This window comes from Lepus europaeus, chromosome 17, assembly GCF_033115175.1.
Source record: "Lepus europaeus isolate LE1 chromosome 17, mLepTim1.pri, whole genome shotgun sequence".
NCBI lineage: Eukaryota > Metazoa > Chordata > Mammalia > Lagomorpha > Leporidae > Lepus > Lepus europaeus.
In genome coordinates, this window is record NC_084843.1 from 33354012 (window position 1) to 33370685 (window position 16674).

At 40.9% G+C, this 16674-nt stretch overlaps 1 protein-coding gene across 1 annotated transcript in view; it reads left to right on the forward strand.

Moving 5' to 3' along the window:
• The window catches only part of TCTN3 (tectonic family member 3), a 30462-nt gene extending 15807 nt beyond the window's left edge, over positions 1–14655 (forward strand). The window contains exon 14 of the mRNA XM_062214763.1: positions 13637–14655. Coding sequence (XP_062070747.1) covers positions 13637–13873 — 237 coding nt within the window. The 3' untranslated portion in view covers positions 13874–14655. The remainder of the gene's footprint in view (positions 1–13636) is intronic.
• The last annotated feature ends 2019 nt before the right edge of the window (positions 14656–16674 follow it).

Sequence of the window (16674 nt, forward strand, 5' to 3'; positions counted from 1 at the left end):
TTAAATCACTTCCCTATCCACAAGGCTTGTCTCTCAGGACTTCCTATGAAAATTTTTTCCCAGAATTTCATAACATATCCAAGAACACCAGTGTACATGCTACAAAGTTTCTAAAATGAAAAAGAGAAGGACTTAATACTTGTAGACTATATATCATCCAGGATTCTTCTGCACGTGGAAGTTAACAGTCGATAATAGGCTCACCCAGGCCGTGTCAGTCAGTTTGTGTCTCTGAGTGATAGCATGAAACTAAAGCTGAGGCACAAACTGGCAGCCTGTGGGACTTTATTTACTCTGGGTAGACTTGTGTTGTTTGGTCCACAGTTATTTTGTTAATTTAATTTTTGCCACCATAATAAGGAAATTTTACCTAGATATCCAGATTTCTGAATTCTCTTGAAATTTGACAGTGAAGACTCTATGATATTCCTGTATGGTATAAAATCTTGTCACTGAGGCCGGCGCCGCGGCTCACTAGGCTAATCCTCCGCCTTGCGGCGTCGGCACACCGGGTTCTAGTCCCGGTCGGGGCACCGATCCTGTCCCAGTTGCCCCTCTTCCAGGCCAGCTCTCTGCTGTGGCCAGGGAGTGCAGTGGAGGATGGCCCAAGTGTTTGGGCCCTGCACCCCATGGGAGACCAGGAGAAGCACCTGGCTCCTGCCATCGGAACAGCGCGATGCGCCGGCCGCAGCGCGCCTACCGCGGCGGCCATTGGAGGGTGAACCAACGGCAAAAGGAAGACCTTTCTCTCTGTCTCACTCTCACTGTCCACTCTGCCTGTCAAAAAAAAAAAAAAATCTTGTCACTGAATGGTGGAACCTACTTATAAATAGCATACCCTATTCTCTTATACCCATATACTCCTATACCATTGTACCCTATTCTCCATACCCTATAGCATACCTTTTCTCCATTCACAAAACTTGCACCTAGCTAACCGTGGCCATCCCACTTTTGTCATTCAGGTTATCTGATTAGGCTGGTAGGCATTTGTGTTTTTGAACCTTGAAATCAAGCTGCAAGATGGTCAGTTGAATTTTGAACTGAATTGCATGATGATTTTAACTGTATAATTATAGAAACATTTTAAGGTCCTATTATTATAAAAAAGAAGTGAAGTACCAAAATTTTTGGAGCGTTTCCAGGGACAAACTGTATATAGTAGGGGAAATACAAAGACAAAGGCTGTGTAGACTTCCCTTCTTGTACTTTAATAATAATAATAATAATAGTAAACATTGAATATTTACTATGTGACACGTGGTAGTTTTTTTTTTTTTTTGACTGTTGAATTCTCACAACAAACTCATGAAATAGATAGCATTTATTTTACATGGCATTCCTCTGCTAATAATTTTATAATTATAAGGCCTTGAAAGCAATCTTAAAATTTAGGGATTGATAACATACACCAGGTATCATACCTACATAAAAAGCTTTTTTAAACTTAAATATACCTCTTGAAAAAAAAAACAAGTCATTTTACAGAATCTCAGAATCAAAACCAAAGCAAGTGAGTGTAAAGAACAATGTGAGATCACAGGACCAAGGCTCCACACCTTTCCAAAATTGTAATATTCATGTCCATCACCAAGTAGATCATCTGCTTTTTAGATTACCTAGGAGACCTATTGCCTGGAGTTTATGAGGTAACCATGAGGGCTTTCAGTCACACTGATGTAGGTCTGTGTCAAGTTATTTCATTTCTCTATGTCTTCTGTGAAATGCAGATTATTAATACTCATTCAGTTGTTTAGATTAAATAAGAGAAAAGAAAATCACTTAGCTCAGCTCCTGGCGCATAGTGAGAACCCAGCACATATTGATCATCATATCATTATTATTATTATTATTATTTTTGACAGGCAGAGTTAGACAATATGAGAGAGAAAGAGAGAAAGGTCTTCTTTTTTCCATTGGTTCACCCCTCAAGTGGCCGCCACGGCCGGCATGCTGTGCCGATCCAAAGCCAGGAGCCAGATGCTTCCTCCTGGTCTCCCATGCGGGTGCACAGCCCAAAGACCTGGGCCATCCTCCACTGCACTCCCAGGCCACAGCAGAGAGCTGGACAGGAAGAGGAGCAACCAGGACAGAATCCGGCGCCCCAACCGGGACTAGAACCCGGGGTGCCAGCACCGCAGGCGGAGGATTAGCCTAGTGAGCCGCGGCGCCGGCCATATCATCATTATTTTTAAAGATTTATTTATTTATTTGAAAGTCAGAGTTACACAGAGAAGAGAGGGGCAGAGAGAGAGAGAGAGAGGTCTTCCATCCCCTGGTTCACTCCCCAGTTGGCCACAACAGCTGGAGCTGTGCCAATCCGAAGCCGGGAGCCAGGTGCTTCTTCTGGGTCTCCCACGTGGGTGCAGAGGCCCAAGGACTTGGGCTTATACTGCTTTCCCAGGCCATAACAGAGAGCTGGATTGAAAGTGGAGCAGCCAGGACTTAAACCAGCGCCCATATGGGATGCTGGCACTGCAGGTGGTGGCTTTACCCACTACGCCACAGCGCCGGCCCCATATCATCATTATTTTTATCATAACTTTCTTGGTTCCAACCTCCCATTAAAGTGGCATATCAAGAAGATTTGTGGCAGAACAGAAAAGAGAAATGCAGATATTAGAGTAGTGTTTTTCTACCTTTGTTGGGTACTGTTTTACATCATGACCAGTAAACATAAAAAGGTATTCACCATCATTAAAACCCCAGGTTACTACTTTATGCCCACTAGAATAGCTAGAATTGAAAAAAACTGATAAACATGTTCCAAGAAATGTAAAACTGGAAATTCTCATAAATTATTAGTAAGAAGGGAAAATGGTACAACTAGCTGGTCTTAAACTTTATCAGTGTATCTTCCCTGTGACCCAATAATTTTACATTTAGTTATTCACTAATGAGGAATTAAAACATATGCCCCCAAAGCCGGCGCCGTGGCTTAACAAGCTAATCCTCCACCTTGCGGCGCCGGCACACCGGGTTCTAGTCCCAGTTGGGCCGCCGGATTCTGTCCCGGTTGCCCCTCTTCCAGGCCAGCTCTCTGCTATGGCCCGGGAAGGCAGTGGAGGATGGCCCAAGTCCTTGGGCCCTGCACCCGCATGAGAGACCAGGAGAAGCACCTGGCTCCTGCCTTCGGATCAGCGCGATGTGCCGGCTGCAGCAGCCATTGGAGGGTGAACCAACGTCAAAAAGGAAGACCTTTCTCTCTGTCTCTCTCTCTCACTATCCACTCTGCCTGTCAAAAAAAAAAAAATTAAAAAAAAAAAAAACATATGCCCCCAAAAAGATGTGTAAAAGAAAGTTCATAGCAACCTTATTGATAACATCACAAAATTGGAAATGACCCAAATATCCATCGTAAGGAGAATGGAAATTATATTTACACAATGGAAAATGCTACTTAGCAGTTAAGCATAATGAATTACTGCTACATAAAATAGCATAGATTAATCCCAAGAATGTTTGAGTGAAAGAAGCCACACACACAGAAGTGGGCTCTAAGATTCTGTTTATGTGAAGTCCAACAACAAGGACAGCTCATCATCGTGATAAAAGTCAGAAAATGGTTGCTGTGGGAGAGGGGCAGGGAATAATATGGAAGGGGACACAAAGGAACTGAGATGATGAACATATTCCAGATCTTTTTTTGTATTGGCAAATAGCACATATAACTGTCAAAACCCAATGAACTAAACATGTAAGATGTATATATTTTATTATTTATAAATTATAGCCTCAAAAAATATTCAAACAAAAAGACATTCAGAAAAATGAGCAGGAAAGCCACTAGGGGGAAATATTTAGAATACATATTGACAAAGTTGTGTTTAGAATAAAGAACTTACACAGCTCAATAATGTGTTACACATGTAAGCCAAAGGAGAATTTGTTCTTGTGCATTGTTTGAATATACCATAAAACATAAATCTAAGAGATGTTAGTCACAGCTTTTTCCTTAATAATGACAATTTTCACTTGTAATGCTTTGACATGTGGGGTTAACATAAAAGGATTGAAAATTGTGATTATAGGGGCAGGCTTTTGGCCTAGCAGTTAACATGGTCTGTATGCCTGGGTTTGAATCCCAGCGGCAGTTCCCAATTCCAGTTTCCTGCCAGAGCAGACTCAGGAAGGCATCAGGTAATGGCTCAAGTCTTTGGGTCTCTGCCACCTGCATTGGAGGCATGAATTGAATTCTCAGCTTCCGGCTTGCCCACTCCCTGCCATCGCAGGCATTTGGGAAATAGACCAACAGAAGGGAGCTCTCTTCTGTCTCTTGCTTGCTCAATTGCTGTCTTGCTTGCTCTGTCTCTATCTCTCAGTCTCTGTTTCTCTCTCTGCTTCTCCAATAAAAAAATTAAACATTGTGATAATGAAAGTGTAATATATATTTCCTATGACCAAAGCCAAACAAAACCTAGTGTGAACTCTTCATGTTGTTACAAAGTAAATCTTATTTGAGGATAAAGGATTTTGCTCCATTGTAAACTGAATTGGAACAAATAAACTCCCAAAATCTTACAAAGTTTACAATAGAATTGTTGGTGGTAATTTCTGAAGTAAACATCATAAAATATTATAGCTTTTAAGTAAAAATAAATTAAGTCAACCATACATAACAGAACTGGATCCACAGGAAAAGAAATGTGCTGACTTGACGGTGGGTCTTTTGTCTGTCTTGATGAAAGAAATGAGATGACCAGATCTGAGGGCACTTTTTTCAATGCACTTCTTGCTGTGCATGCTAAACAATGAATTCTCTCATTTTGCCTACACATATGTTTAAGAATGAAAATATAAAAACTTTAGATTTCAGAATTCAAATATAATACACTGAACATAACTCAAAAACATTATTCTTCATTTGGTACTAAAGCTCAGATTATAAAATGAGTTAATGACATTCAGTATTATCCGGTGCTTGGTAAGTGCAGTTCAAAAGGCTATTTTAGTATCTAGTAGGTTGCACTTGTTTGAAACCTCCTTATGATTATGAACATAGATAAATGAATAAATATTTCATATGAAATATTAATAAAGATATGGATGAATGATGAAACACAACCTTTAGGGATCCTAATTACATTGTCGTAGAAAGGATAAGGGGTCAAATAGATCTTTGGTTACTGACTTTTTTTTTTTTTTAAGATTTATTTGAAAGTGAGACAGGGAGAGACAGCAAGAGAGAGAAGAAAGATCTTCCATCTGCTGGTTCATTCCCCAAATGACTGCAATGACCAGGGCTGGCCCAGGCCAGAGCCAGAAGCTTCATCCTGGTCTCCTACGTGGGTGCAGGGGCCCAAGCACTTGGGCCATCCTCCACTGCTTTCCCATGAACATTAGCAAGAAGCTGGATCAGAAGTGGAATAGCCAGGACTCAAACCAGCACCTGTGTGGGATGCTGGCACTGCAGATGGCGGCTTTACCTGCTGCCCTGTAGCTCTGGCGTGGTTGCTGACTCTTAATAGCTATGACATACTTTCTACCTTGAGATTTATCATCTCTTATTTTGTAGTTCCTTATCTCCAAAAGCACCTCTCCTTCTTTGTCCTCCCCTAAAATCCTAACTTACTCTGGGCCATGTACCATGCCTGGAGCGACATATACAGTGGTGAACAAAGATAGCTACCATCCCTGGAAGAGGGGAAGCAATTCTCAGGTGAAATTGGAACAGTTCTAAGCACTGCTGTAGAAATTCCCCAGGTGACACTGGTGGCCTGAACCTGGGTGGCAGCTCTGTGGACTCTGAAAAGTAGGTAGAATTTAGAAGATTTAGAGGTGCCATAGGTAGGACTTGGGTATTTAGATGTACAAGTTGTGGGAGAAGTCAAGGATGAGAGGTAGCATTTAATTTGGGCATTTCATCCTGTTCTTTTAAATTTTGTACACGAGACTCTGGACTATCTCTAAAAGTGATTTTGCATTTGCAGTACCCTTGTATTTTATCCCTCCACCCTCCCCATTTTGATGGGTATGCCTGAGGTTTTCTTCCTTCTTTGCTTTGCTTACTAGAACCCACTTTTGCCTGTTGGGTGCTGGTGCTAGCCACTCCATATGACCCTTACCCAGTGACTTAGGGGACAGAAAAGCCCAGCTCCCTTAGCCTGAGTTAGGACAACACAAGTTGTTGAAGCTGTGAATTCCTCCTTATATTTCAGTTCCCCTGCATGTCGGACTGATACTATTATTATAAGTGATCAAGTTAGTTGATAATTATATAATTTACCAAAGTAATACTACATGCATTTTTAAAGTTTAAAAAAAAGATGCCAGAAAAGATTCTGCTTAAAAATACAGCCCCATACCCCCCCCCACCCTCCTGCTCTCCAGAAATTACCTCTTTAACTATTTTGCTGTTTCCTTCTATATTTAGCTTGACTTCAAAGCATTGTGTATAGTTATCTCCTGAATCATCATCTTCTGAGAGGATGCATTGCCTTCTTATTTTCATAGGTGCTGTTACTCTCCTCCTGTCCTCCCACTGGAGTTATACCAAAATACCTTTTATCTCTTTAAATAAAAGATTTATTTATTTATTTGAAAGAGTTACAGAGAGAGAGGAGACAGAGAGAGATCTTCCATCCACAGATTCACTCTCCAAGTGGCTCCAACAGCCAAGGCTGAGCCAGGTTGAAGCCAGGAGCCAGGAGTTTCTTTTTTTTTTTTTTTTTAATTTTTAAATTTTATTTAATGAATATAAATTTCCAGTGTACAGCTTATGGATTACAATGGCTTCCCCCTCCCATAACTTCCCTCCCACCCTCAACCCTCCCCTCTCCCACTCCCTCTCCCCTTCCATTCACATCAAGATTCATTTTCAATTCTCTTTATATACAGAAGATCAATTTAGTATAAAGATTGCAACAGTTTGCACCCACATAGAAACACAAAGTGAAACATACTGTTTCAGTACTTGTTATAGCATTAAATCAAAATGTACAGCACATTAAGGACAGAGATCCCACATGAGGAGCAAGTACATAGTGGCTCCTGTTGTTGACCCAACAAATTGACACTCTAGTTTATGGTGCCAGTAACCACCCTAGGCTGTCGTCATGAGTTGCCTAGGCTATGGAAGCCTTCCAAGTTTGCTGACTCTGATCATATTTAGACAAGGTCATAAAAGAGAGAGTGAGGATAGTAACCAATGATCCTAAGAGTGGCATTTACCAGGTTTGAACAATTATACAGCATTAAGTGGAGAAGAGGACCATCAGTACACACAGGTTGGGAGTAGAGCCATTGGTGGTAGAGTAGAGGTTATGATTACGAAGGAATGAGGCCCAAGTGCGCTAGACAGGGTCTAGAACAAAGGACAGAGTCATTATTAGAGGAGCTAAGAAAGGTGCTGTCTAAGCTACAATTAAGTTTTCTGATTTAGAGGCAAATAGAACCTGATAGAAGGGGCTTGATAATAATCTGGTGGGCTTTAGGCCTTGTAAGTTAAGAGGCCCAGACCTATCTATCTCTTCACATGGGGTACATCCTAAGGGAGGTGTGAACCTCCTAAGGGAAGGCACGCTGTTGACTTTCATTACTTGGCTGGCCTAGGAGGAGAGCTGGCCAGGTAAAGGCAGGTGACATCTCTAACAAGAAATTTACAGTTCTGCCTGCAATGTTGCTGACCCTACTTGACCATCCCCTCAGCTGCAGTGGTCACTTTGGAAGTTGGGCTGAGTGAAGGGCTTTTCAGCTTAGAGCCAATAAGATCTGTGGCTCTGACCTGGGCATCCTTCAAGTCCAGGGCAGGTCCATTTCCAGTGATCCAACTCTTGGCATAGCTGTCAGGGCTCTTCACAAGCTGACTTCTGCTGAAGCCCAGGCTTACCACATTGAAAGCCACTGCAGTGGACTGGCCTGTTGGGTCTCCTTGAGGGCAGATCACTGTACAGATCAGCCATTAATAGGCCTGCCACCCATTGCTTCTGATGCCTAGCTTTCTTTTCCTCCTGGTTTTTGTTAAAGCAGACCAGAGGATGCAAGTCAAGGGAGTGCCCAAGTCCCATCTCTAATCTTCGGTGGCCTGAACTCCAAGTCTATAGTCACAGGCATGTTCTGTAGTAGTTTTTCTAAGGTAGACAATGCCCATTTGGAAAATTATATTCTCCCTTAAAAACTTTTTTTCCCTTTGGTCTGAAAGGGATGTTTTTTCTACTTACTGTTTACTTCGCTGATGGCGAAGTAAATCTAGCTATGAGCTTATAAATTAAGCTCTTATTTTCGCTATGCTATTACAGAAAAATGTTAGCCATCTCTTTTATAAGGTCTAAAGATTAAATTGTGTGTTGTACAAATTCCTTCATAATAGAATTAGTTTCCTACCTTGAGGAGAATAGAGAAATGAAAGAACAAGTTGGGCTTAGAATGGAGAAATGCGGGAGAAAGTCCTAGATCGCTTGCTGACAATAGTAATATCACATGAATACTTAGCAAACCGTTTCAACCATTAGATAACAACTTAAGAAAACATTTACCATAAGGTCCAATGCCTTCTATAAATTTTAAGAATCATGTATTTGGAAACATCTCTTAAATATCTAACACGATATAGTTTGTTTAACCAGTAAACTTAAGCACAACCATATAAAATGTTTTTAGTTTCTTTCTACCAACAAGTATAAAACATACAATACAGAGATCCAGGTCACACGAATTAAAATGTATCTTTGATTAATTTTAGCAGCTTAAATTTATGGACAATCTTATCTATAAGCCAATTAAAATAACATTCTTAATAAAATTTTCCCATATGGACATACAATATGTACACATATATAACATAACATAGTAGACCAATATAGCAATTTTAATAATAGCTTTTAAAATCTTTAACTCTTTTTGTAGATTGCCAATTGATTTGAATTGCTTTTTGTTTTTAGTAACCTCAGTTAACCATACTTTCTCTCAGTTGGTACTGTTAATACATTATTGGCTTCATCTGTTTACAGAGCTATCCCAAAGTACTGAATACAATAGAAGAGGCTGGAAAAAGTCCATAGGAACCTATAGGAGGACAGCTAAACACAGAACCAACAACGCTTTAGTTTTATGAGCAGCAAATCATATATAACTATGGATGACAAAAGACTTTAAGTCGCCATGTTTAAAATTATAAACTCATCAACCAAGAAGAGGCACTTGCTTACTTCACAGTATTTTTGAAAGCCCCTGTAGGATTTTACAAGTATTTAACCCTTTAGGCCTCTGGGGCTTTCTCATTAAGATAACTATCATGTCTAGTAACACAAAATCATTAGACTTTTTAATTCTCAAACATTTGTATTAATAGCATTTTCCATTATAGAAACTTAAAATTTGGTACCACATCACATCTTGACAGTATTTTTTCAGTTGGACCCAAAGTGGAAAAACCAAAGTCCAGGATTTACTGGAAATTTTAGAGTCCAGATTGTTTGAAACTTTGATTTTTTGAATGCCTGTCAAGAATGCCAAGAAGGCTCAAAATCCAAAATATCTGGTTGAAATAAGATTCCTTAAAATTATGAAGTAACATAGACCAAATTTGATCATTGTTACAAGGTGATTATTCAAATCTTTGAAAATAAGCACATATTTAAATAACCCATAGCTCTTAATAAAAATTCAGCTGTTTTTGAACAATTAGAATTTAACAGACATCAAGAGAACATAATAGATTACTTTAACACATTGCTTTAACAGTGAAACATAAAGAAAAGATTCTAAAAGGTGCAAGAGAGAAACGTCAGATTACTCTTAGAGGATCTCCAATTAGACTCACAGCAGACTTCTCATCAGAAACCCTACAAGCTAGAAGGGAATGGCGAGACATAGCCCAGGTACTAAGAGAGAAAAACTGCCAGCCACATGGGTAGCAGGGATCCAACTACTTGAGCTATCACCTGCTGCCTTCCAGGCTGCACATCATCAGGGAGCTGCAATCAGATAGGAACTGGGACTCCAACCCAGGCATTTCAATGTGGGATGTGGGTGTCCTGAGCAGTGTCTTAACCATGTGTCTGCTGGGTGTTCTTTTCACAATAGAAAAATCAGTTCTCTGACATTTCAATTATTACATGTTTAATAATCTCCTATCCACTATTTTCTCTGTTCTTTCTTTTTGGAACTCCTGCTAATCTGTTACTTGGTCACTTGATTGATCCTCTTTTATTTTCCTTTTCTCTCGTTATCATCTATCTCTACCTTTGTGTTCTTCCTGAAAGAATTCTACTAGTTTACTTTTATCCTTTTTATTGAATTCTTTATTCTAGCTATCACATTTTTATTTGTAAGAGCCCCTTCTTATTCTCCATTTCTTGTCTTTTCTATCTTTGAAGATATTAATAACTTTACACCTTCAGCTTTCATTGTCTCTGTTTCCTCTGAGTTTATTCTATTCATTTGGTATAGATTGTGCTTTTGCTAGGACTATTAAGTTTTTCCAGAAAAGGCTGGTCAACCTCCTGAATGAGGGGTGTGGGTATAAGACTACCTGCCAGGGGCCAGCACTGTAGCATAGCAGGTAAAGCCCCCACCTGCGATGCTGGCATCCCGTATGGGCACCAGTTCAAGTCCTTAATGCTCCACTTCTGATCCAGCTCCCTGTTAATAGCCTAGGAAAAGCAACAGAAGATGGCCAAAGTCTTTGGGACCCTGCTCATGTAGGAGACCTGGCTCCTGGCTTCCACCTGGCCCTGCCGCAGCTGATGGCAGCCATTTGGACACTGAACCAGTGGATGGAATATCTCTCTGTCTCTGTCTCTCCCTCTCTCTGTGCAACTCTGCCTTTCAAATAAATAAATAACTCTTTAAAAAGACCACCTGCCAGTAGTTTGGAGCTAAAAGAGAGAAGGGGTTTCATTATACAGAGTAATCTCCCAGTTTTTAATTCCACTCCTCACTCCGTCCTTCTCTATGCCCACTGTCCCTAGGTCTGTAATTTCTTTGAATTAAATCATCCAGTCTCTTGTGAAAGTATAGAACTGATTGCAGTAAGAAGATCCTATTCAGTGGCCATCTATCTGATCCTATCTCCCTTCATCTCCTATTATTGAGCCTGGGGCTTCTGCAGAGGTCTCCTTGCTGGTAGTTTCTGAAGGCTTTTAGGTTTGGCCTTCTTTCCTTTAATGAAACCTTGCTTGTCTCCTATTTCAATGAAGATAGAGGTGTCCTATCTGATTCCTATTGGATTGGAAAAGATGTCTTTACAGTGCTGTCCTAAAATCAAGTCTAGTAGTAACTCTTGCTGAGCACATATCAGGGGGAATCAGAAAGCATAACTGTTCCGCCAGCTTCTGTCATGTGGGGTTTCCAAGCCACTGAAGCACCATGATAGACCTAAAAATACATGCCTGAGTAGACGTGGGCGGAAAGGTTGCCTTGTGCTCATGGTTATCTTAGGTCAGTTATGGTATACGTCTCTCTCTCTCTCTCTCTCACTGTCCACTCTGCCTGTCAAAAAAAAAAAAAAGAAAAGAAAAACAAAAAGTAGAAAAGTTATGGTATACACTAACTTCAGGGCTCAAGAAATTCCCTGATTTGGGAAGTTGAGTACACTACTGACACTACTCTTTTCCCGGCCTGAGTTTTAATCTAATTAAAGAGAGCTAGACATATCAACATATCAATTTTTTTTTACTAAAAATGTTAGGTGAGTCAACCACTAGGCTTCCTAATGTAGTATTACACTTTGATCATGAGGCCACTACCTGAATTCCAGCTATAGCTCCTTTGCATATCTTCCTGGAACAACTGGTAGACAATTTAAAAGTTATCTTCTTCCTGAAGGCTCTGACATTGGTCAAAATAGCACATTCATTAAATCCTAGATAGCACTGAACCCAAAGCTGAAAATTCATTACTGCTTCTATTTCCCATCCCAAAGTATTTCTAACCATCCTGGCCAGTACAGTACATCAGACATTCTGCAGTGAAATTAAATAACACCATTAACATATTCCAATAATGTCAACTGCAAAATTTCCTCAAAAAACTGAATATATCCTCTTCCAATTACAAAGTTCCTGGGGGAAAACTGAAGTTCTAACCAACCCTTTTGTCAGTTAACATCCAGAAAAACCTAGTACTTACTCTTAAGTAATAAGCTCCTCCTCATTTTCTTTGTGTGGTCAGTTTCAAACAGTCTTGGAGGCCTGGCTAGAATCAGGATTCCCTTAACAGCTTCAGCCAGGCCAGGTACCCTTGAATGTCTATGGTTCCTTTAGCACTTTAGATAATGTATTAGTTCTGTGCACCCAAGAGTTAATAGGACAGTTAAGAGTATCACAACACTGACCCCAGTACACACCGTAAAAAAACAAACAAGGGGCTAGCGCTGTGGCATAGAAGGTTAAGGCCCCACCTGCAGTGCCAGCCTCCCATATGGGCCTTGGTTTGATCCCAGCTGCTCCACTTCAGATCCAGCTCCCTCCTAATGCACCTAGGAAAGCAGCAGAGAATGGCCCAAGTATTGGGCCCCTGCACCCACTTGGGAGATCTGGAGATCCAGAAGAAGTTCCTGGCTCCTGGCTTCAGCCTGGCCCAGCCCCTGCCATTGCAGCCATTTGGGGAGTGAACCAGCAGATGAAAAATCCTCTCTCTCTCCCTCTCTCCCTCTCTCCCTCTCTCCCTCTCTCCCTCTCTCCCTCTCTCCCTCTCTCTCCCCCTCTCTCCCTCTCTCCCTCTCTCCCTCTCTCCCTCTCTCCCTCTCTCTCCCCCTCTCTCTCTCTCTCCCCCCTCCCTCTCTCTCTCTCTCTCCCTCTCTCTGTTTCTTTGCCTTTTAGATAAATAAATAAAATATAAAAAGAAAACAAACAAAACATAGCAGTCCCTAGAAGGGTTATTCTAGGTAAAATTATGTTCCTAGAGCCTGGTGCTGACTGTGATCTTATGTACATCAGGATGAATGAAGGTGAATCGAGAAAAATCTTCATTTCAGGTTTCACAGGTAGTTATGAGTGGTCAAATTATTGTTATAAATTTGCTTACTGAGCACAGAGGGAATTTACTTCAGATAAACATGATTCCGGTATCATCAGACTGCAGCCATAACTACCAAAAGCTATATCTGTTAGATCAAATACTGGAGTCAGCCTCACAAGTTCTCACCTTTTGGGAGCATCTGTTTGGTTTGACTTTAATTGGTGTGTAGTTGGGAGGATCCTTTCTAACCCTGCGAGGTTGTAAATTTGATAATTTTTTTTTTAATCTACATGACTGAGATCTTCAATTTTTCCATGAGATTCCACTTTCCTTCTGCAATTTGAGAGAATAGAATTCCTCTGCTACTTCTACTTGTAGATGCATACTGTACTGTTTTAGAGCCTGCAGCCTTCTGAGAGCTGATAGGTTTGAGCTGGTAAGCACATAACAGCAGCAGGTTTTGCTGCCCGGCCTCTGATAATCAGGCAGTTCCCTAACGAGGGGAAGCTGGAGTCAGCTTTAGAGAGATGTTCACTGTTCTGGTGTCGTGGACTGTTGCTAGGAAACGTTATTTCCTTGACTCATTCAGTGAACTACATAGGACCAAAATGAGCAAAAGAGCCACGTTGCTTAGAGCAATTTATTTTTGGCTTTTCTTCAGGGAAAATGACAGCCAAGTTGGAAAGCCATATAATGGATAATGAGCACTGACCTGTCATTCACTTTCTTCTTGCAGGATTCCCAACAAATAACGGAAGTATTTCTCACAACTCTTGTGAATTTTGTGGACATTACTCAGAAGCCAGAGCCTCCAAGAGGCCAGCCCAGAGTGGACTGGAAATTGCCATTTGATTTCTTCTTTCCTTTCAAAGTGGCATTCAGCAGAGGAGTAGACTCTCAAAAAGGTTCAGTGTCCCTCAGCCTTATCCTGTGCCTCTTACTACTTGGAGTTCTCAACTTAGAAACTAAGTGAAGGAAAAGAATAATTAGATTTCAGTTTTCCCTATGGGAAGCTCTGAGGCAGCCTATTGATCCTGGCTATATAGATTCTTACCTGCTCATGACTAGAGAGAACATTTAGGGTAATAGAGGATCAACTGGAGGAATCTTTGTGTGTGAAAGAAGATATTTTTAAAAAGTAATAAAAAATACTTCATCCATCATAGCTCACTGCATAGGGCTCTACAGGCTACCAAATATACATTAGATTCCCTACTTCTCAAGCTGGGAAGGCAGGGAGCCTTCCTGTAGCCTGTCCTGTTGTGTTATACCCAACTAAAGGTTTGCAAGATCTTTATCCACCTGCTCACATGCACAGTCAAAACCAGCAGACAGAGGACATACTCCTGCTGTCACCCAGATTGAACTCAGAAATGATTGCCTTCTGGACTTGAGAGGAGCTGACTGTTAGGACGGAAAACTGCTGGCTGTATATTTTGTCTGGTTCCTTTGCCAATGTCTGGCCACACTGTTTGCCCAGGCATGAATGGGGAAAGCAGTTCTTTCTACTCAGGTTCCAAAGTGAATGTGGAATCCCAGCTCCCTTTTCTACCATCAAATGACCTACCATTCGTTTCTGTTCTTTCTTTCCCTCCATTGTGGTGAAGAGGGATAAAGCTGATAGAGAACTTTGTTGTACTAATTCCAGCAGCACAGTAGAAGTTAATTGACTTGTGTTCTGTCACTTGATTATTTTTCTATGTGTGTGAAGTTTTTAAAAAATAAATAAAATGTTCATAAATAGCATAACAGCATTCTGATCAGAGAATTTGAGTTCTTTTTGTGGGAGAATCACTCTGAAGACTCCAATTTTGTGGTATTGACATTAGTAGTGATTTCAGCATTGAATCTACATCTTAGCCTAAGGTAATGGTAAGTTACAAAGGGCCTTGCCTGCCTGGCCAATTCGAAAACTCTGGTTTGCTGAGAAAACTGCCTTTAAAAAAAAAAAAAGGATTTATTTTATTTATTTGAAAGGAAGAGGTACAGGGAGAGAATGAGATCTTCTACCCGCTGGCTCACTCCCCAAGTGGCTACAACAGCTGGGGCTGGTCCAGGGAGAGGCCAGGAGCCTGGAACCCCATCCAGGTCTCCCATGTAGGTGGCAGGGGCCCAAGCACTTGGGCCAACTGCTGCTGCCTTCCCAGGTATTCCATCAATTAATACCTGAGCAGCCAGGACTGGAATTTTTGCTCCCATGTGAGATGTAGCTTCCTAAGCAACAGGTTAACCTGCTGGGGCACAATGTCAGCCCTGAGAAAACTGCTTTTTATAATATAATCTAGCATCATTCTAAGGTAAAGAGGAACCAGCTGGGAGTTGAGATAGAAAACATTGAAAGCATGAACCTTTAGGCCTGGAACAGAATTGCACTCTCCTTGTAATTAAGGCAACTTTTTGTTGAAAGATATGTTATTAAATCTAATTGTTTTAAACATACATCCCTTTTATTAGAAACAATAAAAACAATAAAATAGAATAATTCCAGTGAAACATGAAATTGTAAGGTTACAGCCACTCAGTGACCTGACAGTTTAGTGGGAGAAGATTGACTCTTGACACAGGAATCTTATTTTTTCAGAGAAGCAGACAATCAGTGTGGCCCAGACTAGTGAGGGGTAAGCATGGAGGGAGTGGTGAGCTTGGAGCTAATATGGCAGGATGGGTAGGACTGGGAGAGTGATTGGAAGGAGGAGGTGGTCCCTGGAGCTTAGAACAACCAGAGAAAAGTCTGAGGAGTTGGGAGACTGAGTTTCTGTGGTAGAAACACTGCATGGCAAAACAGCTGAGATAGGAGGGGGCAGCTCTTCATGTGCGACTTGAAATCCAGGCAGGGAGGATTGGGAGGTAGGTTGTTTTCATAGCATATGAATGCCATGAAATTAAAGCTGCCTATTAATAAAGCATGTATTTGTTTATAATTAGTCCAATTTCGTGAGCAGAAAATGCTCATTGTGAACACTATCTCTGACTTGTTTATTATTTTTGCCCCACTCTGAAGCCTCTAGAAATCAGCCAGTTCCCTGGAAGAGAATGGTGAAGGTCTTCTATCAGTTACTGCTTAACTAGTGGAAGTGCTTCTATTCAGGGGACATGGTGCGCAAGGGAAGTCAGCTGGTGGCACAGTAACCAGAGTCCGTTACAGAGATGTTATTTAAGTTAGCAACCATGCCTCCAAAGAGCTTATAATAAACCTTGCCACAAAGCTATTCAAGAATTGACATTCTCCAGGTTTGGGCTTCTTACAGGGAAATAACTTTATGTAGGAACTCATCCTAGGTTACGGGGTAGCAGGCATCCCATCCACTCAACAGATTATGAGTCCTTTGCAGAATTTCGTCTCTCTGCTGCTTGATTCAGATTCTTCTTCCCTTGTCCAAGTGCTATAAAACCATTCTGTGCATTTTAAAAATATATATATACATACCATACTACATAATTTTTTTTTCAAAATAATTAATTTTCTATGCCATTTTCATTTTAACACCAGGTTGTTTTTTTTTTTTTTCATTTCCAATTCTCTTTATATACAGAAGATCACTTCAGTATATAATTAGCAAAGACCTCATCAGTCTGCGCCCACACAGAAACGCAAAGTATAAAAATACTGTTTCAGTACCAGTCATAGCATCACTTGGCTTTAGACGACACATTAGGGACAGATCCTGCATGGGGTGTAAGTACACAGTGACTCCTGTTGCTGACTTAACAATTTGACACTCCTGTTCATGGCGTCAGTAATCTCCCTAGGCTCTAGTCATGAGTTGCCAGGGC